Source organism: Eurytemora carolleeae, unplaced genomic scaffold (assembly GCF_000591075.1).
Source record: "Eurytemora carolleeae unplaced genomic scaffold, Eaff_2.0 scaffold401, whole genome shotgun sequence".
In the NCBI taxonomy this organism is placed as follows: domain Eukaryota; kingdom Metazoa; phylum Arthropoda; class Copepoda; order Calanoida; family Temoridae; genus Eurytemora; species Eurytemora carolleeae.
The window spans coordinates 376,761-403,178 of record NW_019396469.1 but is presented as its reverse complement, the minus strand read 5'-3'; the positions used below and the strand labels follow the sequence as shown (position 1 = coordinate 403,178).

The 26,418-nt window shown below is 31.7% G+C and overlaps 2 protein-coding genes across 6 annotated transcripts in view; one reads left to right on the top strand and one right to left on the bottom strand.

Moving 5' to 3' along the window:
* Positions 1–7,015: 7,015 nt before the first annotated feature.
* Positions 7,016–22,513, bottom strand: LOC111703883 (serine-enriched protein). Of its 4 annotated transcripts, XM_023475966.1 has the most exons (17): positions 22,425–22,497; positions 22,114–22,124; positions 21,464–21,528; positions 20,806–20,850; positions 20,070–20,205; positions 17,527–17,574; positions 16,835–16,901; positions 16,272–16,319; positions 15,790–15,857; positions 14,047–14,136; positions 13,412–13,444; positions 11,994–12,092; positions 11,374–11,430; positions 10,182–10,276; positions 9,399–9,477; positions 7,542–7,603; positions 7,016–7,478 (listed from the first exon to the last, which is right to left on the bottom strand). In XM_023475966.1, exons 1-17 carry the CDS (start codon positions 22,480–22,482, stop codon positions 7,406–7,408), a joined length of 1,134 nt encoding a protein of 377 aa, XP_023331734.1. In that variant the 5' UTR covers positions 22,483–22,497; the 3' UTR covers positions 7,016–7,405. The 4 variants fall into 4 exon arrangements, with proteins under 4 accessions (XP_023331734.1, XP_023331733.1, XP_023331735.1 ...); XM_023475965.1 differs by lacking the exon at positions 22,114–22,124 and having other exon boundaries at positions 22,414–22,513; XM_023475967.1 differs by lacking the exon at positions 22,114–22,124 and having other exon boundaries at positions 7,542–7,600; positions 22,414–22,513.
* The window catches only part of LOC111703885 (proliferating cell nuclear antigen), a 22,488-nt gene continuing 11,435 nt past the window's right edge, over positions 15,366–26,418 (top strand). For both annotated transcript variants that reach the window (XM_023475969.1, XM_023475970.1), the window contains exons 1-2: positions 15,366–15,372; positions 16,432–16,435. The gene's annotated coding sequence lies outside the window, so the exon portion shown is untranslated. The remainder of the gene's footprint in view (positions 15,373–16,431; positions 16,436–26,418) is intronic.

The window sequence follows — 26,418 nt, the reverse complement described above, 5'->3', positions numbered from 1 at the left end:
ATTTAATAACATTTTTATTTATTTATATTATTATCAAATAAAATCAAATAAACTTATTTATATTTGGCAATTTATAATAAAACATTATCTAAATAGATGGTTTAATTGCATAAACGAATGTGTGCTGGAGGACTTGACAGGGCTGAGATGATTTCATCTTGTTCTCCTATTCTGTACAAATATTTAACTTTATTTAACACGATGAGAAGGCGGCGGGAGAGTAAGGAATGTGTGTAGAATTGTCTATTGCACAAATTTTAAAAAGAATTATCTAAATCTTAATTATTCTTTTAAAGTTAGATTAAAGGAAGTGTTCGCGAAAAATGAAAGGGGGTATAGGCTTAATTTGTTTTTGTTTTTTTTAAATTTTCGCTGGCGCTGGATTTTCGAACATTCCTGGAAAATATGAAAATGTCGTCTTTATTATCAAAAATCCTCGAAACAGGAATAAATGTTTTCAAAAGTAACTCTCAGATCATAAAAAATACAAAATATTATGAAATATTAACTATTTACGTATGCGTTGAAAAATAATCGATGACTATTGTTTGTAATATCTGAATGATTTGTTTGGATTTAAATTGATTTGTTTACGATCCGAGTAGAATGTTGCATCTTTCTGAATTTGTATGGACACAACCTTTTTCTCCTTATAGACGCAACAGATAGAAGTAAGATTAGTAGCGATCAAAAGCGGCTTTTTATCGCATTAAGCCTATACCCCCTTTCATTTTTCGCGAACACTCCCTTTAAAAGAAAAACAAATCTTGATCTCATGTTTATCTACAAATTACAATTTAATATCTATTTGGTATCCCATCATGTCAATAGTCTCGTTTGTGGAAAAGGAAAAACTAATCAGAATCCAGGTAATTTTGCCTTAAACCAATTAGAGAGATCGAGAGATCAAACAGATTCTGCACAATTGAGGTCAAAAGATCTAAATTATCAGTATTTGGTGTATAAAAACTTTACTCAAACCTACTAAAGCTTTAGTATTTTCTTTTGTAATTATCTTTCTAATTATAATATGTTTATGATTTATTATCATAAAGATCTTTTGAAGGGTATAATTAGTGTCTAAGTATGTCTATGATACCTAATTATCTTTTTAAATATTCAAAAGTTTGATTGTCATGTGTATTGTTTAATACAGATAATTAACATTGCTGTTCATATACATTATGATAAAATTGATGATAGTAATAATTGTAAAACTTGGCCCTTGGGGCACTTTTTGGATAAAAGGGGTCCAACCAATATAGTTTTCTTTGATATAATGGAGACTTAAAAACGAGTTTTTGTTTTGTTTTTTAGTTTTGTTTGGATAGATTCAAAACTGTCAAAATAGATATCATAATGAACTTTAAAACTTTTTTTGGAAACGTTAAAATCCGCTCATTCAGAGAAGAATGGTAGGGTTCCTTAGTTTTACAAACTGCAGGGTTAGATCCATCATCCTGGCAGAACCCTTCTCGGTTCTTTACAATCAACCTTAACAAACATGTCTTTCGTGGTAGCTAATAGTTTTCAAGAAAATAGCGGGTGTTCGGTCGGATTTCCTTTCTCAAAAAAATATTCTAAGCGGCCAAGCCTTTTTAAAACTAAATAAGAGGTTTATGGAATAAACTTATTTTGGCTAACCCCCCCCCCTCATAATACCCAACTGTGGGGGGGGGGCTGCATGATTAAACAACACGAACAGTTTTCTTTGCAATTCTTTGATTGTTTAAAAAGCTTTACCCGCTAGAATTAAAATAAAAAGTGTCCGCTGTTGATATCAGTTTATGTCAAGTTTAAGATTAGCGCCCTAACAAAACTGCTAAATTAAAAAAATATGTACATACAAAAGTTTCGACATCAAAGGATGAATATAGTGTATTAGTTTGACATGGTATACATAGTTGAATTACTGACCTACCGTGGAGTTAACTAACTATACCAGGTTTAACTATTAGTTTGACATGGTATACATAGTTGAATTACTGACCTACCGTGGAGTTAAACTAACTATACCAGGTTTAGCTATTAGTTTGACATGGTATACATAGTTGAATTACTGACCTACCGTGGAGTTAAACTAACTATACCAGGTTTAACTATTAGTTTGACATGGTATACATAGTTGAATTACTGACCTACCGTGGAGTTAAACTAACTATACCAGGTTTAACTATTGCTCGCTATTTCTTACATTCTACCCTGATTTATTTCCGTATAATTCCGTATAATTTCGTATAGTTATAATTGTAAAGAAATGTTTGAATAGTTGAATTTAACCTGGTTCAGCTAGTTCATCTATATTCTCTCATTTGGTTACACTATAGAGCTGAAGTTCAACTACTTTTTTCTTTTTATTAATTCCAACCTCCATGAGATCGAAACTTTTGTATGTAGACAAGTTAAATTGTTTCTCCTACCTGTCGATGGCAACAACACAGCCCATATCTAAGATAATGTTAGTATTGTTCTGATCTGAACCAGCCCAGTAACTACAGTCATCTACCAGTAGGGACTCCTCCTTAAACCTGGTTCTAGTCCCAGCAGCAGCAGTCACCACAGTAGCTTTACCACACACTAAACTCAATATATTTAGCTTAAACCTAGTTCTATAGTCCCAGCAGCAGAGGTTATCACCACAGTAGCTTTACCACACACATTAAACTAAAAATATTTAGCTTAAACCTAGTTCTATAGTCCCAACAACAGCAGTCACCACAGTAGCTTTACCACACACTAAAATCAATATATTTAGCTTAAACCTAGTTCTATAGTCCCAGCAGCAGCAGTCACCACAGTAGCTTTACCACACACTAAACTCAATATATTTAGCTTAAACATAGTTCTATAGTCCCAGCAACAGCAGTCACCACAGTAGCTTTACCACACACTAAACTCAATATATTTAGCTTAAACCTAGTTCTATAGTCCCAGCAGCAGAGGTTACCACCACAGTAGCTTTACCACCAAACCTGAGATTCTCAGGCTCCTGTTGGATATCGTCGTTTTCAGATTGGTTGCGCATTTGTTGAATATCATACGTTTAATACTACAACTTTTATTCAAAATTGCATATATATATATATATGTATTTTTGTATAAATTTGACACACTTTTATATCAATTTCTTGTGACAGGTACATCAGATAGATGTTTTATATATGTATCGTTTAACGCCTGAGATTTTCAGGTTTCATCCTTTACCCTCTTTCATTTTTCCTTTACAGTCCCTTTAAGTGTAGCGTTGAAAAACGGACATGCCCCCTTTAAATGAATGCTAAACGTTATTATGTGATTTGATTTAAAGCTTTTAACCGAAAATAAAACTATGAATCAAATTGCTCAAAAAGCAAGGCTTATATCTTAAAGGATGCATAAATTCATAAAACAATAATTCGTAAATAGAAAACTTGTATTTTAGATTTTGGGTGCAAAGTGTTTTTTTTTTGGGGGGGGGGCTTAATAGGTGATAAAAATGTTTTCTTAGTTCTTTTTTTAAATTTTTTACAATTGCAAAAAAGAAGAACAAAAACATGAACTAACTTGTCATGATTAATCAAATAAATGTTTTAGGACACCTTTCCTAATCATATTCATAAATGGTAGACTTAAAATTTTATTTGGGTTTTTACAACATGATTAAAATTAACCAGTAACAAATTAAAGATAGAAAAGTCGAACATTTATTACTATATCCTAAAAATTAGTGAAAGTCCGGACCTTGGTCCGGGGGAAGGTATCCCCATGCCACAGAGAACAGGCGAAGAAAGATGAAAAGAAAACACAAACGCATTTTTCAAATTTGTTTGAAGTTGTAAGAATGAAACCAAAATTTATTCCTGGGAAATAAACCTTATTTCGGGGCGCTCAATCAAGCACTGAAATAATTGTACTAAAGGTTTTGAATTATTAATAAGTCCTTCTGTAAAAAAGTAATTATGGGGCAATTATCGAAGTAATTGGCTTGCGTTACTTTTAAACTACGGTATATTGTATACAAACTACGGTATATTGTATACAAACTACGCTATATTGTATACAAACTACGGTATATTGTAAAAGCACTGCACAAGAAGAATGTATCATTTACTCTCAGACAAATTAGAATCAATGGAAATTTAAACCCCTGAGGGATTCAATGATAAACCCGAGGGCGTAGCCCAAGGGTTTATCGTTGAATTCCGAGGGGGATTAAATTTCCATTGATTCTAATTTGTCTGAGAGTAAATGACATTCCTTTTTAAAAAGGGGATTCAATGATAAACCCGAGGGCTTGCGGATTTTTTTTGCCTTTGTAGATTTTCAAAGTATCTTTCAATGAAAATATCCCGGCGGGATTAAATGAAAATTGTTGCATACCAAAAAAACAGCTTTTTATAGAGGAATGTATCATTTACTCTCAGACAAATTAGAATCAATGGAAATTTGTCTGAGAGTAAATGACATTCCTTTTTAAAAAGCTGAAAGAGAACTAACTGATTTAAAATTGGAATTTGTGAATTTTGTAAAAAAATTCGCGCATTTCTAAGATTTTTCAATGCAGTGTTTAATGAAAAATCCCACCGGGATTCAATGAAAATTGTTGCATACCAAAAACCAGCTTTTTATAAAGGAATGGTAATTTAAACTACAGGGTTACCCACAAAAGGATGAGATCTTCATTAGAATTTTTACAGTCTTATATACGATTCTCTACAACTGTAAGCTTGATACTTTCTTTGTCAAATCATTATATAAGCCATTCAAAGATTATATTTAGGGCGGTAGACTTGATTTAATATAGGGATCGTCATATTTAACAAGTTTTAGGCCGTCTTTCTGGTTGCATCCTTAACGGACCTTAAATATCACTCCTATATGCCGAGTCCATTAGCGCCTGATCCAATTAGTGTTCACTGTTCAGCCATGTGGTTGTTGTATAATCTGAACCAATAGAAATAGTATGGCGGTAACATCTATCTTTCTATCTATCTCATTAGAGATATGAATCCTTCAATCAGCGCTATCAGTAAATGGAAATATTTACTTCTATTGAAAATATGGTGATATAGACATATTTTTATTTTGAATATTGTTCTTCATTTAACAATAAGTTTTAATCTAAACAATAATAATTATATATTTTCTATCCACTGGTCAACAATTAACATGAAACGATCTAAACTAATACATTTGGAACACAGCAATTTATTTAACATTTTTTGGCATTATTTTCAAAGATTTAGCGGAAAATATTGCAACAAAATAAGACATGCAATTGAGCTTAAAAAAGGACGGATATACACAAAACAGTTGAAAAGAAATATGGTTATTAGTCTTTCTTTTTAAAACAATTTATATCAATTAACCAAAGGAAGGCTTAAATATAAAATCAAATATCGAAATAATGTAATTATGTTATCTGAAATAGTCCTGGTAAGCCAACTAATTTTCCACTTTCCATAACGAAAGTGGAAGTTACAAGTTTAAAATACACCAAGATGGGTTTCAAGAGATCTGCGTTAAGATTCGATATAATCCAGTTGAAAAACCCTGGAATTCAATTAAGGTACAGGGTGTCCCACGAAACATGACAGTTGGTGAATAGTTTAGAGTCTCTTTTTCCATAGTTTGTTATGTTGTTTAATACCAAAGATCAATAGAAATATTCTGTGGGAGTCATGTTATATTAAAATTGATTTCAAAGAAAAAGATAATGAAGCAAAAGATTTTTTAGCTAAAAAAACGATTTATTAAATGTCATGTTTAGTGGGACACCCTGTATATTGGTCATTTTTATGCCACGGATGAATCAATCAATTTTTTGTCCCATTCAATTTGATTTTTGATCTTATATGTAATAAATGCAGGTGCGCTTCGCAAAAAAATTGCATGAAGATGTTTTCATTATTATTCTAAATAGGATAATATGTGACGAACAATGCTAAAGAGAATATAAATCTCATTTCTTTTTTATCTAGACATAACTTTTTTAGTTAATTTTCTTTACATTTTTATTTAATGACAAATAATTGACATGAAAATGTTAGGTTCTTCAGTCTTTATTTTAATGTTTTTTCTCTTCATATATTGACACATTAATTGTAATAGACTTTAATTTTATTCTTAAAGTTCAGATGAAATGATTTCCAGGTTTATTTTACTAAAGTGTTAAAAGTCAAACCAAAGCTTTGAATTTTTGTTGTCTAACCGTCCCTAAAATTGACTCAAAAGAACAAGATCTCGTTTCCAAATGCATATATATATGTCCGAACCCCACAGATCTGCATCCGAACCTCATAAATCTTCTTCTGAACCCCGTAAATTGAACATTCGAGGCTTAAATTGGGTTTAGGCAAGATTTTGGACTGAGTTATATATTCAGTATATGGATGAGATATCAATGGAAAATAGATATAGGTTTCTTGAGTCAGTATAAAGATGAGAAAGCAATGGGAGTATAGGTAGAGGTTTCTTGAGTCAGTATAAAGATGTGATATCAATGGGAATATAGATAGAGGTTTCTGGATTCAGTTTATGGATGATCCATTGGAACATAGATAAAGGTTTCTAGATTCAGTATAAAGATGAGATATCAATGGAATATAGATAAAGGTTTCTTGAGTCAGTATAAAGATGAAATAGCAATGGGAATATAGATAGAGGTTTCTTGAGTCAGTATAAAGATGAGATATCAATGAGAATATAGATAGAGGTTTCTTGAGTCAGTATAAAGATGAGATATCAATGGGAATATAGATAGAGGTTTCTTGAGTCAGTATATAGATGAGATATCAATGGAATATAGATAAAGGTTTCTTGAGTCAGTATAAAGATGAGATATCAATGGGAATATAGATAGAGGTTTCTTGAGTCAGTATATAGATGAGATATCAATGGGAATATAGATAAAGGTTTCTGGATTCAGTTTATGGATGATTCATTGGAATATAGATAAAGGTTTCTTGATTCAGTATAAAGATGAGATATCAATGGAATATAGATTAAGGTTTCTTGATTCAGTGTATGGATGAGATGGAAATATAGATAGAGGTTTTTTGAGTCAGTATATAGATGAGATATCAATGGAAATATAGATAGAGGTTTCTTGATTCAGTATATAGATGAGATATCAATGGAATACAGATAGAGGTTTCTTGATTCAGTATATAGATGAGATATCAATGAAATATAGATAGAGGTTTCTTGATTCAGTATATAGATGAGATATCAATGGAATACAGATAGAGGTTTCTTGATTCAGTATATAGATGAGATATCAATGAAATATAGATAGAGGTTTCTTGATTCAGTATATAGATGAGATATCAATGGAATATAGAAAATGGTTTCTTGAGTCAGTATATAGATGAGATATCAATGGAATATAGATAAAGGTTTCTTGAGTCAGTATATAGATGAGACATCAATGAGAGGATCTGTTCTCAGTTGAACACGTGGAATTGGTCGAGGACAATGTTGTGTTGGAACTGTATCGTCTGAAATAATGTTTTAATAAATATAAAGAAATTGAATATAAAAGATAATTAAAGACATCTTACGGATCCAACGAACTGCTTTGCACTGACGAGGTACGGTGTCCGCTCATACCAAATGATCGCTGCTGAAAAAAATGAATTTGTTTACAGCTTCCTGTTCTATATATAAACCTGAAAAATATAAATTGATTGATGATTTAAACATCGTCTTTGACCTAAAAAATAGTTTGCGGCATTTAACGTATATGTAACCCTATTACAGCAATATTTTGTTAATCAAATAATAATCAAATAATAGCACTAGTCCTGCCATTTCTAAAATGAGGTCTGCAATTTTTGTGCTTTCATAATTACCGGAGACATGAAAGATTTCATTCAGAATGAGACATTTTATGGTTTTATTTAATAAATTGAAATTTGAAGAAAATTTTTAATATCTCTGGTATTTTTAAGAGCAAAAACATGGCAGACCACAATTTGTAAATGCAGAATTAGGGATATTTTGTGATTATTTTTTCATATAATAATATTGCTAAATCAGATTACTAAGCTATTTCTAATATCAAGGACGGCTTTGAAGGTATCCATCAATTTTTATTATTCCGGGTTATTTAGAATAGGACTGTACAAAATTTGAAAATATTCATCTTGAAAACTTTATGAAATCTGCTGTAGTGAGAAACAAAAACCTGCGGACTAGAAAGACGACATTCAACCAAGATTTAGGAAGCAAATGGTTTTTAACAAGCAGTTTAAAAGTTGATCTTTGTTAGGGTTTCCAATCGGAATTCTGTTGCGCGCAATTGCTTCCGCTTGCGTCATTTCATTGCGCGCAATTGCGCTGTAATTGCGAAAAAGGAAGCAATTAAATATTCGCGGAATTGCGTGGAATTGCGCGGAATTGCGCGGAATTGCGTGCATCGGAATTGGTTTCATATCTGAAAATCAATAATTTAAAATGTTCGACTTACAAATTTATGCAGCAGATACAAGAATGGAATTAAATATCTCTATTGATTTTAAAATAATCAAGGCCCGATTGTCACTTGTTTCAACAGTTTTCAAATTTTAAAGTTTCTTGTGGTTAAGCTACTAATTAACAATTTAATATGATACATTTTTCATTTGTTAACATTTGATAAACGTTAAAATGGAAATGTTTTTGGTTAAAATTGTAAGGTTTGTTTTATCAAAATTAGATATTTTGCTACAGTGAGAACCAGAAAACTATGGTACAGAAAGACAACATCACAGTGTATTTAATATTATAGTTACAAGTCGAACAAAATTACTTAGTAACTTATTAAATCACTTATCCAGTTACATGGGTCTGCTTGAGTCTAAACTGTCGTCTTCCTATGCCAGATTTTTCTGGTTATCATGCTGCAAAGGAATATTATAAAACAAAATATTATTTTTAAATTCAATTTTCTTAGCATTTGAGACTGAACTGTTAGTGAAGTTCAGTTTATGGTATGCCACTGCCAAAGTTTAAATTGAATATTTTGTTGTTGAAAGGAACTGCACAATAATTAAATGCATTTATTGCGTGCCATAAGGTTTAAATTGAATTTTATCAAAAAATTGAAAGACAACGCATAGAAAGTTGGACGGAATTGCGCGCTATAGCGCGCAATTCTGTTGCGTTTATTTGCGCGCAAGGTCTCGCAATTGCGCGCAAGTAAAATCCTCTTGCGTTAGAAACCCTAGTCTTTGTGCACTGCACAATTGCTTTGTCTCATTTTCATGGGACTATTTCAAATCATAACTTGAGACTAAACTTTGCAGTTTTCAGGTTCTAACTGTACTAAATTTGCAAATGGTAAAAGGATGTAGACTTGTCATATTGAGGCACTTATTTATCAATTATCATTTAGAGTTGAATAAAAATCATTAAAGAAAATAGATATTTTTATTTACCGGTTTAACTTTTAGTGGAGATATCTTGATTGTTACGCTGGTAGGGTCAGCTTGGTAAGCCAGGGCTGTCATTATTATACTAAAAATATTCTGTGTAAGATGTGTATTTATGAGATGATAATTTCGATGTATATCAGAGTCGTTTTTCAGGGGGGGGGGGGCTATAGGGGCTCAGCCCCCACCAAAAAGAAAACAAAATGTAAGCGCCCCCCTTGAAAAATTTCTGAATACGCCCCTTATCTATCATATAGTTTATTTCAAATTATTTCAGTCGTAAAATCTTTCTTGAAGCTGCAAATAGATTATCAAGTACAATAGGTGGCAACAGAGAAATAGATTATCAAGTACAATAGGTGGCAACAGAGAAATAGATTATCAAGTACAATAGGTGGCAACAGAGAAATGGACCATTTTATACACGACGTTACGCGTGTCAAATATAACAACGAAAACGAAATTTTCTCACATTATTAGTTGACATGTTTACAAAGATTTAATAAAAAGTGTAAAAACAGAAAATAAAGAACGCACTTATTTTTACTGTAAGATAAGAACTTTATTCTAAAAGTATCACTTACTGAGAGTGTACAAATTCTACGTTGCCATCTATTGTAGTATTGTATTTGCTTGGAGCTAAGTTTCCTCTTAAAATGAAATCCTGTAAGAAAAGCCCGGCTTGATTATTTCAAAATATTAACCTTTTCGTTATTATTTTTTGGGAGGGTATTTAGAAATTTGGATCAATTAATGCTATATTGTAAAATGTTTGATTTGAAAATATACCTATGCGGAACAAGCCCAAGAGGATGTATTTCCTGCATTAGTATATTGGCAGGAATCATATGGAACTGAATGTACTCAAGAAATGTATTCAGAATCTAAAATAAAAATGGCGGAAATTTTTTAAGAATTAATGGCGGGATTTTTTTAAGAATTAATGGCGGGAATTCACAACAAAAAATAGCGGAAATTTTTAGACAAGAATGGAGAAATATTGTATATTGAACAGTTGGTGGAATATTTGAAGATGATAGATGTGGTTTTAGTGAATGTGCAACTTTTATATTATTTAAGATTATGTTATTATTAATTAAAGAACCTGTCAAATCTTTCCCTGTGATGTTTAGAAAGATGAAAATTTCCCTGTATGGTAATTGAAGGACTGGAGTATGGTTTTGGTGAATTATATTGGCGTACTAAGAGGCCTAGGGGTGTCAGAAATGATTTTTTTTGCATATTTTTAAAAACTTCTATAAAACTTTTAAAGTTTAATTTTTGATAAAACTTTTTGTTCTGGATGATTGCAAATATCTATCTAAAACTTTCTTAAACCGGCATATTTTTTCTATATTCATTTAGTTAGGAGTTAGAGTCAAAATAAGTATTAATAAACATTGCTTTATATAGAGTAGATATCCTTAAACATACCGATGTAAAACCTTTCAGAAAGTAGGAAAGATTCTGCAAAAAAAAAGTTGCCGAACCAAACAGAATTTTTATTTTGAACAAAAATATTTAGAACTTAAAGAAGTTTTTCTGGGCTGCACTTTACTCTAGTCTTGCATTATTTTCATTTGTGTGCCGGTTTAAGAAAGTTTTAGATAGATATTTGCAATCATCCAGAACAAAAAGTTTTATCAAAATTAAACTTTTTTAGGTTTATAGGACGTTTTCAAAAAATGCAAAAAAAATCATTTCTGACACCCCTAGGCTTAGTACGTCAATATGATTCACCAAATCATACTGCAGTCCTTCAATTATCATACAGTGAAATTTTCATCTTTCTAAACATTCCAGGGAAAGATTTGACAGGTTCTTTCAGAGTTTTGCAAAGGTTTACTAAATTTTAGATTTGATTAAAATGGAATAAAATTTAATTTCATAAAGTTCATGTAAACTTTAAATTTTTAAAACACAAACGTTTAAATCAACAAATGCATCCAAATTAATTTAGTTTCGACAATTTGACACCAACCTCTCTTAATCCTATGCCATTGGTGTCACAGTACTTTTTACTCCACATCAATGCAGCCTGTAAATATTAACAAACTTTTTTTATTTTATCTTTATGCACATACCTTTAATATATATTTGGCATGAGTACTTGTTTGTTGGTCCGATATTTTGAATAAATAAATCTTAAAATTCGAACACTGAACATTTCAAGAAACTGATTACTTGATTCATATTCTAATTGGTTATATCTTATATTTTAGTAACCTGAGTTTGGAGGCTTTAAATATTTCAATCTATGAGTTAAAATATGAGTTTAAACATGAGAAGTAATAGACAATCAGACGAAAATTTACACCAAACTATTCAGATGGAACCGGGCAAAGTTTATGCGACATTTCTGTTATGACTGTGTGTCATCGTAGCTCCCCTTGTTTTGATTTTACGCGCAAGTATAAAACAACCAAATTTATTTAAGAATTCAAAACATCTTTGTTTTTCTCAATAGCTCATTAAAGAAGTTATAATTCAAAACATATAAGATTTTAATCTTACGTTTGATTTACTTTAGTTTGACGTAAATTATACAAAAATTGGCTGAATAGAGGTTGAGGCGAGTAATCAATTAATTCCTTTGTTAACCTGAAATTTTGAGAATTCATCTGCCTTGAGTTCATCCCGGGCCATAATCAGTCGGACAACATGCTGGGGTAGTGTTGCAAAGGAACCAAGGTTCAGAACCTTGGACAATATAATTATTCTATTTATTCATTTTAACTTTGTAAATATATTTCTGCTCATTTTGAAAAAACTAAAAACAGGTATTAAAAGATAAAAAGGTGCAAGGAATAAAAAGGCGGTAAATGAAAAGAAACAAGAAGTCAGTAGATGAAAGGAAGATGGAAGGTAGATGAAAGGAAGATGGAAGGTAGATGAAAGGAAGATGGAAGGTAGATGAAAGGAAGACGGAAGGTAGATGAAAGGAAGATGGAAGGTAGATGAAAGGAAGACGGAAGGTAGATGAAAGGATGATGGAAGGTAGATGAAAAGAAGATGGAAAGATGAAAGGATAAAAACTGAATTTGAAAGAAAAACCGCAGACAAATGAAAACAAAAAAGGTCGCAAGTTAAAAAAAATTAAAAAACAAAAAATAAAAAATAGAGGAAATGAAAACAAAACAGGGTGCGGAAAAATGGAAACAAAAAAGGTCACAGATAAAGCACAGAAAAAAAGGTCGCAATTAAAGGGACTGTAAGCGAAATTTCAAATTACCCCGCATGCAAAGATGGCCGGTTCACAACGGTACCCTTTAAAGTTTTGTCGGAATAAGAATGAATTAGGTATTATGCTTTAATTTTAAAAACTGAGGGTTCTCTGAAAAAGTGAGTTGCGCATTTCTCTGCAGGAAAACAAATTTGAATGATAAAAATTCTACAATTTTAAATCAAAAAAACGACAATAATTTTCACATCATTGATCAGATAAAAAGTGGAAATAAAATAAGGAACTGAAAATCCAACTTAAGTTTGTTGAATATTCCGATATTTCCTTCGAAATTTATAATGTTTCAGCCTTTTTTTGGTTGTTTTCAAAAAACAAAGTGATTGAAATAAATTCTTCTGAAAAATGATAATCTATGTACAAAACACTGAAAAAAATATTTCTAAAGATATGATCGTCTCATGCATTGAATTATCGGAAAAATTTCAAAATTGCCATCATGGACTTCTTAAATTTTTAGGAAACCAAATAATCTTTATTGTAGCACAATGATACATTTTAGGGAATTTTTACCATGAACCGAGTATAAATGGTAAAGTGTCTAATATAGTTTCATAAAATATTAGATTCAAAAATCTATTTTTTGTTTCTTTTCAATATTTTATCAGAAAACTTAATTTCTCTGAAATTTTTAATTTAAATTTCTAAAATCAGTTGAGAAAATATCAAAAGATGTTAAATTATAAAAATAAGAGATGAAAAGAATTATAAATTAAATGGTCGTCAATTTGAATTTCTTATTTGTTAAAAGATATAATTAAATCTAAAGTTACGTTACCTCATTTCCATGATCATCTACAAATTCCAGAACCTTAAAGATAGTTATCACAGATTAATAACAAAACAGATAGAACACTAGTTGTCGTCTTTTCAAGAAATAGGGGTTAATTTGTTCACAATAACCCTGAGGTAGAAACCCAAAGGAAATACGCGCATGCTCTCTCTCTGTCTTGTCATTCAACGCAGCATGCGCATAACTCCTTTGGGCTTTTGCCTCAGCTTTCTTGCAGACACAGGGACCTCAACGACGGAATATTTATTAAAATGCATTCATAGCAGTATGCTTACTTACAAGGGGAGGGGGTTCCAGCTAGCCCAGAGCCCAGGCAGGAAATGGGGAGAAGGTGGGGGGGGGGGTATATAAACTCTATCTCTATTGGTTTTAGTCAACATTTTTCTTAAAGGTATTTTTTCATCTGGGTTAACCCTTTCAAGTTTTTGAGATTTATTTCTATCATTAAGATTTAAAATATTAAGATTAATTAATTCTAAGTCTTATGCTGCTACCTCTTAATTCTTATAACTCATTAAGTATGTATAACTAAAAAACAACATGTTTGTTTATCAAACTTCTACTTAGTCAAAATTATTTTAAATAAAATATTTTTCTTCTTTTCAAAAAGAATTCCTTACCTTCTGAATGAGAAATTTTGTGCATTTGTATTGTATATATCTTTCTGCAGTTGCCAGAAGGGCACACACAGTGTCAACAGTAATACAACACTGAAATACAAATAAACTGACAACACAGTGTCCACAGTAATACAACACTGAAATACAAATAAACTGACTACACAGAGTATAAACAGTAATACAACACTGAAGTACAAATAAACTGACTACACATGGTGTCCACAGTAATACAACAATGTAATACAAATAAACTGACAACACAGTGTCCACAGTAATACAACACTGAAATACAAATAAACTGACAACGCAGTGTCCACAGTAATACAACACTGAAATACAAATAAACTGACTACACACTACACAGTGTCCACAGTAATACAACACTGAAATACAGATAAACTGACTACATAGAGTATACACAGTAATACAACACTGAAATACAAATAAACTGACTACACAGAGTATACACAGTAATACAACACTGGAGTACAAATAAACTGACTACACAGTGTCCACAGTAATACAACACTGAAGTACAAATAAACTGACTACACAGTGTCCACAGTAATACAACAATGAAATACAAATAAACTGACTACACAGTGTGCAAAGTAATACAACACTGAAGTACAAATAAACTGACTACACAGTGTCCACAGTAATACAACATTGAAATACAAATAAACTGAACTAAAATGGTAAGATCATTAACTGACAAAAAAACTGATTCGGAATTTTGCAAACTAATTTTATTATTCATGATTCCTTGTTCCTTGAATCTTTTCCTAGTTTTTCATTTAAAGGCTTTATTTAAGGTCTAAGACACAATTCAATCTTGAATCTTAATCTATATAATAAAACAAGAAGTTCCTATATATATATGTTGCCTATAGCTGGCCAAACTAAAGGACCGATAGGGCTGATCTTTTTGTGGATACTCATGGGTGGCCGGGGGGTGTTATAGGCTAAAAAAATTATTATTTTTTTCAATTTTTTTTATTTTTTAATAAGTTTAAGGTCGTCATTGAACTCTCCTTCGTGGGTAACCAAAACTGAGCATTATCTCATGGCTTGCAGACTCAGACTATTCTCATGTTGTTGTTTAAGTATCTCCCTTACTCATGTACGGTGCCTGCTCATACTAAACCCAAAGAAAGGGACTTCAGAGACGACTGTACGGAATTTATTAAAGGTGTTTTTCTTTCATTTTTAATTCAAAGCAAGTGTAAACTATTTTTTTCAGTATATTTCTTAAAAATTTTATTCAAGGCAAAAGACAAAATTCTACTTTCAGATCGTCTAAGAGTTTCTGTTGTCACTTCTACAGTCGATCATTCTTTGTGGATACCCTGTGTAATTTTAATCCAGCTTTTTGTTCAATTTAAAAGTGAATATTTTAAAACTGATTGTTTTTCTATATCTAATATGTTTGCTATTAGTAAGTATTGAACCTAAAATCTTTATAGAAAAAGTTGAAATCTCTGATTGTCTGTTATTTTGTCCGATCATAACTCAGGAACCCCTGGACCGATTTGCCTCAAATTTTAATTGGGGAACTCGGGAGACCCACAGGAATGTTCTAAGTTTGGTTTTGAGATTCTTAATTGAGTGGGAAGACTTTAATTGCGAAGTAAACCGTAAAACCGTTCAAGTACAGGTATAAACGGCGGGAATAACCTTGAGTACCTTGGCAGGGCTGGGTTCCCATGCTTGTATTGAATAAAATATTAATAAAGGTTTTACCTGAATGAATCCTGAGCATGCGCATTTGAGTTCATCTAAACCATAGTAATCCGCGGCATTCATCACACCTGCGCGCATATCAGTGTTGAAATTGTCAAAAACAGAAATAACAGGCTTTAAAGGTTAAAAACTGCAAGGGACCATCCAAGACAATATTCCAAGTGAACCTCTAAGTGAATTGTATAAATTTTGGAGTTCCAAACTTCAAAAATCCCTTTAACAAATATTATGAAGACATCTTTGTGTTTTAATCTGAAAATTGATATTTTTAACTGTGATTTCTAAAACTAATTTGAGGATTTATGCTGCAGAAACAACAAAGGAACTTTTCTGATTTAATACTTTTAAAAATAGAATCAAACATCGTTGCGAATCTTACATGCCAATCTGTAAAGAAGGTTCCCTTGAAATTATGTTTACAGTCCCTTTAATTACCTAACAGCAGGTTCACTTGAAATTATGTTTACAGTCCCTTTAATTACCTAACAGAGTCCGAGGTTGAAGAGTAACACACCCAGTGTGAATATATTCTGGAACAAAAAATGATAAGAATATTTCACTCCATTAAAGGGAGTGTCTAGTTAGACATGGTATTTGAGCTAAGAGTGCAGTATTGAAAAGCAGGTTGTGGCACGGTTGGAGGGAGGTCCGGGAGGATTTTAAAGATCGATTTTGTGCTTTTACTCTGCACTCTCAGCTCAACTACTATGTCTAGCCAGACACTCCCTTTAAGTAATTAAAAAAAAGATGTTCTAATGAAGTGTAAAATTATTTTTAAATTATTCCAGGAAATAATCAGCAAATATGGAAAGTTTGAAAGTTAAAGTAAGTGTTTTTGAATATTACATACTTACACTTTACGTTTTTGAATATTACATATTTACACTTTACGTTTTTGAAAAATAAAGCCAATAAATAGGTAGATACTTATTACTTTTAAATATAAAATCGTAAAAAGTCCTTTAAAACCGAGAATTTTTTTACTCATGTACAAATTCAAAATAATATTTTTCTCATTTTTTCGCACACTCCCTTTATGGATTACCTATTAGCTGTCTAAACACATCAGGCTCAAACTCTTCTATTATCAATGTTTGATGCTGCTGTCCTCCCTACAATACATTTTCAAATAATCAACATTATCCATATAAATGTTTATATATACACAAATCTAAGGGACTGTTAATGTAATTACAATTAATTCTTCATTATACAACCCTGATTACATTCTAAACTTTTGGTCTCTGGAAAAATTATGAAAAATTTCGAATTGTGGGATCTCAAAAATGCACCTTGCCGATTGAGCAGCAGATACAAACGCGGAAATTTACAGAAAAAAAAACACTTTTCAAGCAAATAAAGTATAAAATATAGATAAAGGAACAAAAATACTGATCGAGCAGGCAACTCTTAAATTTTGAATCACTTAAAATTGCGTTTCTACACTAAACAGTCATATGTAGAGATAAATCAAAGAAACCTAACAAAAGATTTTTTTAAAAGGTCATATTTTAAGACGCATTTAATTACAAGAATAGAAAAGAAAAATTAATTCTAATTTAATTTTTGTGATGTAAAAGGATTCTTAGTTTTTCTATTGAATATAAAGTTTCATTAAAGGTTAATGTATTCTTTTCTCGTTTCAAATTTTAAAATCCTAATACTTGAAATTTAATGAAAGAAATTTATTTTAAATATTTTAAATCTTTTCTAAATCTCTAGATTTAAATTTAATACCTCCGTAATTGGTGAAAGATGACTATTTGAGTTTTGAAGTCCTTTCTTCTAAAATAATGTAAAATTAGAATTGTTTCTCTTTTTCTTTTCAAATATTCCTGCAACTAATCTGTATATTTGTATGCCTAATTCGTTTTTATTGACGTTTATTGGATAAAAACAAACAAACAAGCAATGTGAAGGATTACTCACAAAGAATGAGACTTTAGAACTGTATAGTGTATATATGTAACTTGTTTTAAAGGGAGTGACCGGCTATGTAGGGTAGTTGAACTGAGTATGCAGTGTTGTGGAAAACGTCTTTCGGTTTCATTTGAGACATATTAAACTTTTTAAAGATCTGTAAATCCTGAGTTTGAGCACAAATTCGACATTCAAAACTCCTACTTTGGGGTTGGATACGTTTTCAGGATTAGTTTTTTTTATATCTAAATACAGGTATGTCTAAATACAGGGTGACCAAAAAAGTGTTTTTCAGTTCAAATATTTCTATAAAATGACCTAAAAAGTGTTCTATAGTATATAGTTTTTGATTTTAGAATTGTGAGTAACTTTTTTCTTTTGATGCTTCCGTTTGGCGTAAAACTTTGTCAAAAATTCAAAAATCTCTGTTTTCTGTATTCAAAAAAAAAATTCTTTTTAAGTCTATATTGCAGAGAAAATTAAATATGCTTAGAAGTTTGATTACTATAAGGTTTCTCTTTCTAATTAGTTCTCAAAAAGGTCTTCATTTGCTACCATGCAATAAAAATGGCCTTAGGTCTATGCAAAGTAGTTTGAAATCCCGGGCCAGGATTGCTGCAACCTTTTTTTTTTAAGGTTCTACCCCTAAAGCTCTAGGTTTAGATTTATGAACATAAATGTTTAATTTTTTCTTAAACAACATTGCTTAGCTGTGGTTAACAGAGAAATTTTCGATTATCCGACATAGTTTTCAAAACAAATTAAAGCATTGGACGACAACAAGTTACTCAGGACGAGTATGATCCCTTCTATAAAATATTAAAAATTTTATGCTATAACACTTGTTTGAGTCAATTTAAAAGAATATTAGCGCTGAAAATGCTAAACCCGGTTTTTTGGTCACCCTGAATTTGAAATCTCTAAACCTCTCTCTTAAACCATGGTGTTCAGTTTAAAATCTCTAAACCTCCCTCTTAAACCCTGGTGTTTAGTTTAAAATCTCTGAACCTCCCTCTTAAACCGTGGTGTTCAGTTTAAAATCTCTAAACCTCTCTCTTAAACCATGGTGTTTAGTTTAAAATCTCTAAACCTCTCTCTTAAACCGTGGTGTTCAGTTTAAAATCTCTAAACCTCTCTCTTAAACCATGGTGTTCAGTTTAAAATCTCTAAACCTCTCTCTTAAACCATTGTGTTTAGTTTAAAATCTCTGAACCTCTCTCTTAAACCATTGTGTTTAGTTTAAAATCTCTAAACCTCTCTCTTAAACCATGGTGTTCAGTTTAAAATCTCTAAACCTCTCTCTTAAACCATGGTGTCTAGTTTAAAATCTCTAAACCCTTTCTCTTAAACCATGGTGTTTTCTTTGAAATATCTAATTCCATGTTTTAAATTTTCATTATTTAATATCTTCAATTTTGAAGAGTCCATCAAATTTTGTAAGATGAAAATTTGAAATTTTTAAAGTGGAGTTAACAGAACAAGATTTGATAAATCTATATACTAAAACAAGACATTCGTATATATGTTGCGTATAGTCGGCCGAACGGCTGGACAGATTGGGCTGAAATTTTTTGTGGAAAAACTCAAAATTATTTTGTTCAAATTTTTAAAAAAAAATTTTTTTCCCCGGGCAATGTAAGGCCCTTTATCTAGTCTATACTATTACTGAAATAAAAAAATCAATAGAAACTGTTGTAAATAAATGCCCTTTCGTCTAAATATCAATGTCCTCCTGAGCCCTGACATTATCGAATTTCTTTTTTAATATTTAGATCACTACTTTTATGCGTTTAAAACATATAAGTTAAATTGTTCTAGAGGGGTATATTATCAGATATAAAATCAAACAGATAAACAGAGATGACTACTTTTAAAAAATAGATTATCTTGAAAACCAAGCTTTGCCTGGAAACTTTTTCGCAACGAAGTCAACTTACATCTTAGAACTTTAAAACCATGAACCATGACATTCCCGTCACTTTAAACTTTTGATGCCTACTGCAGTGATTTGTCCTTAGCACTGACTAAAAGAAATTTTGGGTTTTAGCGGAGAGTACCATGATCCCGAATCAAAATCAGTCGCTGGGTTCAAAAGTTATGAACAGAGATTACTACTTTTTATATATGAGTATATACTAGTTTGGACGTAGGTATGAGTATAGACTAGTTTGGACGTATATATGAGTATAGACTAGTTTGGATGTATATATGAGTATAGACTAGTTTGGACGTATATATGAGTATAGACTAGTTTGGACGTAGGCATGAGTATATAGACTAGCTAAAGGAAACAAAATAACATTAAGTACAAATGTCAAATGTCGTCTTCATCTTTCACTGTTTTATAGGTCTCACTGTACCTGGTGTTGGTGATGGGTATTCTGCATACCAAGCAATGGTTCAGAACTTCTCTTAATGAATGCTCTAAACTTATTCTCCTTGTAGGTAGGTTCCCTTTTCTTCATCACGTTCGTCACCAGCATCTTCTTAAACACCCTACACAACATCAACATCAACATCAACATCAACATCAACATCAACATCAACATCAACATCAACATCAACATCAACATCAACATCAACATCAACATCAACATCAACATCAACATCAACATCAACATCAACATCAACATCAACATCAACATCAACATCAACATCAACATCAACATCAACATCAACATCAACATCAACATCATCGTCAACAGTGTTCAATGTTAACGCTGGCACAAAATTTGACAAAATCAAGGGTCTCTAATTTCTTTAGCTTGGCTTCATAGTTCTTGTTTCCTTTACTTTAAAATTCTTTTAGAAAATCTCAGTGAACTCGAGCAAATCTTTTAATACAACAAAATTTTCTCTCTTGTTCGTAAAATGAAAACTATACGCTACGAGAATGTTTTTCCAGTTATTTCCACATAAAATCAATGAATAAATGGAGTGCGGCACTTTTGAGATTGCAAATTTGCAAATATTCAAAATGCATACTTGCTAATCTACTTCAGAATTAAAATGAATTGCTTGTTCTTTGGATTTTAATAACCCGTCAAGCTAAGATTAATTACCTTGAAAATAATAATGTTTAATATTAATTTTAACCTGCTTCTAGCTGCTAAAACTGCTCTAACTGCACACACTGGTTCTCTAAATCATAGATTTGCAGCCTGCTATGATTGAAAAGTTAAAATTCACAGGACATGGTCGACTTTGAAGTGTCGCAACACGCCCTTGGCTTTGATTTTACCACATTCAAATATCTTATACTTTTGTGTAGCCCTAAACATTATCCATGACAGAATTTTAAAGCACTTGCTTTCAGCTTTAGTTTTTTTTAAGTAAATGGAAAATTCTCATTAATTTTGGCATGAGAGCTTGGAACCTTTACATCACAGTGTATAAAAGGAACTGGAGACATAATTTCATGCGACACTCTAATTTTAGATTTTTAGAATGAAGTAAATATCAACGTTTAATTTTTAAATTTTTTGTTGTTCCTGATTTATTACTTCTTAAAATTAATACAATAACTTGTTAGTCGTAATAAGTATTTTTTTAAATATTGTTTCTCTCTGGAAACTTTTTATCCTTGAAAAGGCAATAACATTGGTTTCTACCAAAGAAAAAAAAAATATTCGAATAATTTTAATTTTGTACAATTCATATTTAAAAATTATATATATACTAAAAGCTTTTAAAATAATGATGGAAAAAATAAATCAAATTTTTCTGCTTCATTCCTATTTAATAAATGTTTAACCTGGTATCTCCTACTAGGAATGTAACATCACACAATTCAGGCATGCTTGCAAGGAACTTCATATCCTAAACATATTTTATATACAGGGTGCCCCAATAAACATGGGAATTAGGTGACGTTTTTTAAATCGTGTAAACCTGGGATAGACATTGCTGAAGTTTATTTCAAACTTGGCGAGATGTGATTGCGCACACTGTACAATATCTATTTGAGCGAATTCGGGTGTTGGCCATTCAACTTCCGGAGTATCCTTTTTAACCATTTTCATTTTAAGAAGATTTGCCAACTAAAATATTTAAAGTCAAATTGTGATAAATTGTAAAATTCCAATCGCTTGATAGAGATTGTCTAAATTTATGTCATTGTAATATTGGGTATTATTAAGTGCGAACAGTTTTTGCAGGAATTTTTTATTGTTTCACAGTTTGTTTGAGATCAAAATGAAAGTATTTTCACACCTGGCGGGAAATATTATGTGTGAAATTTAAAAATTCAAATAGCAGGGTAATAAAGCTACTTTTTTTTACCCTACATGTTTCAACGGGAAATGTTTCTTAAAAATTGAATAAAACCCTGAATGTAACTATAATAGAGTTGTAATTTGTAAAGCAAACAAAATTAATGCACTTTGAAGATGTGATTCACTTTAACTCCGCCAAACCAGATTTATTTTACCTCCGCCAAACCAGATTTACTTTACCTCCGCCAAACCAGATTTACTTTACCTCCGCCAAACCAGACTCTTTTTACCTCCGCCAAACCAGATTTATTTTACCACCGCCAAACCTGATTTACTATACCTCCGCCAAACCAGATTTACTTTACCTCCGCCAAACCAGATTTACTTTACCTCCGCCAAACCAGACTCACTTTACCTCCGCCAAACCAGATTTACTTTACCACCGCCAAACCAGATTTTCTTTACCTCCGCCAAACCATATCTACTTTACCTCCGCCAAACCAGATTTATTTTCAAACATTGTTGTGTCATCAAAATCATCTTCATATCCATCCCCCATATTTGCAAGATCTAACATTTATTTCAAAAATTTATTTTTTTATGTATAACACTTTCTCGTCATGCAAAATTAACCTACAAATTTCGTTCTCGTTGAATTAAAAAATAAAAAAGTTAAAATTTTGAGACAGGTATACATTAACCTTCTCATGTGGTCATATGAGGTTTTCCAAAAAATTTGATCCGATATTTAAACTTTTTTTTGCAAACTCACGAACAAACAAGATACTGGTCAAGATTAAAAAAGTAGAAACGTCTAATAAATTGTAAGCATGTTTGTAAGTCAGATTTTACATTCAATAAGACATAATAAACCAAGTGATATAAAAATTTAACAATATTTTAATAATATATTCATGTTTATAGCTTTAAGATAATATATTCTAAATTTATTTTAAATTATACTTGTTTAATAATTTAAGTTTACAAATACAAAGTCCCAATAATATCAAATCTATGATTAAGAATTTCTCCAAATGTTTTAAAATTCAGTGTAATCTCATAATTCTCACATACTGTATAATATCTACGGTATACACTGTAAGATGCATTGTAACAAGCCACCAGTTGATTCGGAGGCCAATCCGGCCTCGTATACTCTATATCTATCTATCTATCTTTATTGATCTATATATCTTTGTATTTATCAATAATTTCCTCTGTCTCTATCTATCTATCTCTGTATCAGAATGTGTCTTGTTTCATGTTTATTCATTGAATCCTCTACTATTATATTCTCTCACAATTATAATCAGATTGTTTCCCCTGTAGATATACACAGAATACTACCCTCAAAAAAGTAAAATGATCGTTGTCTCTATCATTCTTTGTCTTCAAACCATGGATTTAAAAATTTTTATTATAAACAAAAAACATAAATATAGTATTTTTTTTTTTAATATTTGTACATTTTTTACAGTATTTGAGTAGCCGGGGTCATCTCTTAGCTTTTTCTTATACTAAAGCTATGGCTGAAGACCAACTGCACCTTCCGGACCATGTTTAAAGCGTTTTTGGTCGTCATTAACCTCTCATCCTGTGTGCAAACCCTGTGGACATAGATTAAATAAATTAACAGATAGGACACTAGATGTAGAACGTGACAGAGAGAGTGCCTTTTTTACGCCGACTACGCGTAACACCGTTGGGCTTCTGCCTCAGGGTTATTGTGAACGAACACACATAAACCTTGAAAAGACGACATATAGTGTCCTATCTGTTATTTTAATTAATCTATGCCTGAGGGTTTTTGAGAAAAAAAGGTAAACCATGACCTTTATTTGATAAAGCTTAATAAAATATTTGAAAAATGGTTGCTGACACCCCTGGAGTGTATAAAAAATTAAGCGGTATACCCTGGACAATGTGGTACAGAGTGTCCCAATAAAATGGGAAATTGAGAGACCATTTTATTTTGAAATTAGATCTTTAAATTGGAATACTGCAAATATTGGGTTCATGAAAAAATGCTGCATGGATCGTATGGCGATATAAATGTCGTCACTTAATTCCCATGTTTATTAGGACACCCTGTACGTATGTATTTTGGGGTTTTGGACTTAAAGGCTTATTATCGTAAATGAATAGTTAACTCATGTATATAAATGTTTAACAAATGAGTTATATCTTATTTTTTAGAATTAAAAAAAATGTTGAAAATTTTAGAATAAATCGATTTTGGAAAAGAAATTTGTTATTACAGAAGTATAAGAGGACATTCATAAAAATATTATGTCTTCCTTATGTCAAGTCATGGTAAACAAAATAAATCATATCAAAATGCCAATAAAGGACTCCTTTTAATTATGATCCATTCCCTGAAAAAAAAATATTAATACTGGGACCGGGGCCATGATTTTTCTTTTTCAAAATCAAAAAATAAGGGCAAAAGGGAGATTCTATAAAACTAATTTTTGAACTTTGATGAACTCAAGTTACACTACAGGGTGTCCAATAAACATGGGAATTAAGTGACGACTTTTATATCGTCTTCGATCCATGTGGCATTTTTTCATGAACCCAATTATTGTTGTATTCCAGTTCAAACATCTAATATCTCGAAAAGGCCTGATCTTGAGATTTTAAATGATGGTCTACCATTTTGTATCTTCAAAACCGACGGATAAATTATTTGTACAATTTCAATTTATTTAATAAATAAAAATTTTCTTATATCTATAAATATCTCCGTCAATTTTTAAGTTATACAAAAAGCTAGATCACTTAAGTCGAAAAGCTCGTATAAGACGTACAGCCCCGTTTTTATACTTTGCCATGCAATAAATGTAAGAAATCAAAGACGACATCCAAATTCCAAGTCCTCTCTCAGGTCAATTCCTATGTTTTGGGACACCCTGCAGAAAATTGCCAAATTATATTACTTTTCCGCAGTTTATTTTATTTAGGTGATTGGAGGCCGTACATCGAGGGCGAGGGGCAAAGCCCGATAATGCCCCCCCCCCAAAAAAAAAGAGGCACGCGTAGGAAGGTCACGCACGGTACACTACGAAATACCATACGCCCATACGCCCAATGGGGTAATGTTGATCCGCTCTACTGCCCATCCGTCGACTATTGCCCATCCGCTATACTGCCCATCCGACCATACTGCAACATCTGACCTACGACAGCTCTGTAGGTCGGATGGGCATATCTTCTTGTCCATCCGACCTATTCAGCAGCTTTTGTCATGCCTATAGCGCATGGTAGGGTAGAAATAATTAATAGTAGCTGTCGGACGGCCAATCAATTTCGTATGTCAGATGGGCACTTTTTGTAGGTCGGATGGGCATTTTTCGTAGGTCTGATGGGCATTTTTCGTTTTTTAATGGCTTGTCTTCAAACGTCTTTGAAAAGAGTATTTCTACACGTTTTTTATCCGTCTATTTCTTAGTGTTTAAAACCCGTATAATCCAAAGCAGTTTTTAACCAATTTAAACAAAACCATTTAAATGTACCGGTTAAAAATCTTGTTTTAATGGTGTAAAAAAACACTAGTTAAAAAAAAACTTGTTTAAGACACTTTATAATGGTATTATAAAAAACGGTTTTTTTTAAACTACTGAAAACTAAAATCAAACGTTTTAAATCTGACTTGTGTTTACTGGGAATATGCTGTTTTTAACGTGCCCATCCGACCTACTGTGCATCGGACCTACCACAGCTGTTAAAACCACGTGCTTTTAGGTCGGATGGGCAGTAGAGGGGATGGGCGTAGGTCCAAAAATACACCATCGCCCAATGGTCTAGCCCCCGAGATATTTATAGTATATAATTGTGTTTTGAGTGCAGAATGTGTTCATCAATTTCCTTAGACCATAATTTCCTCAAAAGCAGTGCCATTGCTCCCCAAGTATACACCCCTGTAAATCTGTAGTTATAGTAATTATATTGATCCTATTCCTATTCCTGTCTGACTATATGTAGTTCTAATTTGAGGTATTATAGTTCCGATGATGTAGCACCATCTTCCCATCAATTCTTTTCTCAACCAATTAAATTTATCTATTTCCCAAATAATCATACTCTTCAATATATTTACTACAAATTCGCATAAATTTTTAATATGAAACATTTATTAAAAAATCTCCAAATTAAATCTAAATATTTGTAAATAAGAACACCCCTGTCTATCCTGAAACCGGTTTACTTGTTTCATTTTGGCGGTAAAACATTTTCCGCGGGAATTGTTCAATGTTCAGTTGTGTAGAAAATGCCGGGAGAATTGTTACGTTTTGTAAAGAGGACAGTCAACAGCCGGTTATGTCTTAGAGCATTGTACTCATTTATTGTGGTATATTCCTAGAGAACGATTTTTGGATCCCCCCCTAGGCCCCCCCTCCTATAAATTTTGTACATGGATCTTACAGAAAGTGTCTCAACTTAACCTAACCCGTGGCCGCAGCGCTCGGCCCAGACTTATTGATATACAAAGGAA

Excerpts from the sequence above, each read along its gene's own strand:
- LOC111703883 (XM_023475965.1), bottom strand. The coding sequence starts at position 22,500 with ATGTTAGATCTTGCAAATATGGGGGATGGATATGAAGATGATTTTGAT. Across the intron at positions 15,858-16,271 it reads TCAACCTCGGACTCTGTTAG|GTGTGATGAATGCCGCGGAT; the intron begins GTAATTAAAGGG and ends ATATGCGCGCAG. Across the intron at positions 14,137-15,789 it reads CATGCTCAGGATTCATTCAG|TGTTGTATTACTGTTGACAC; the intron begins GTAAAACCTTTA and ends TTTGTATTTCAG.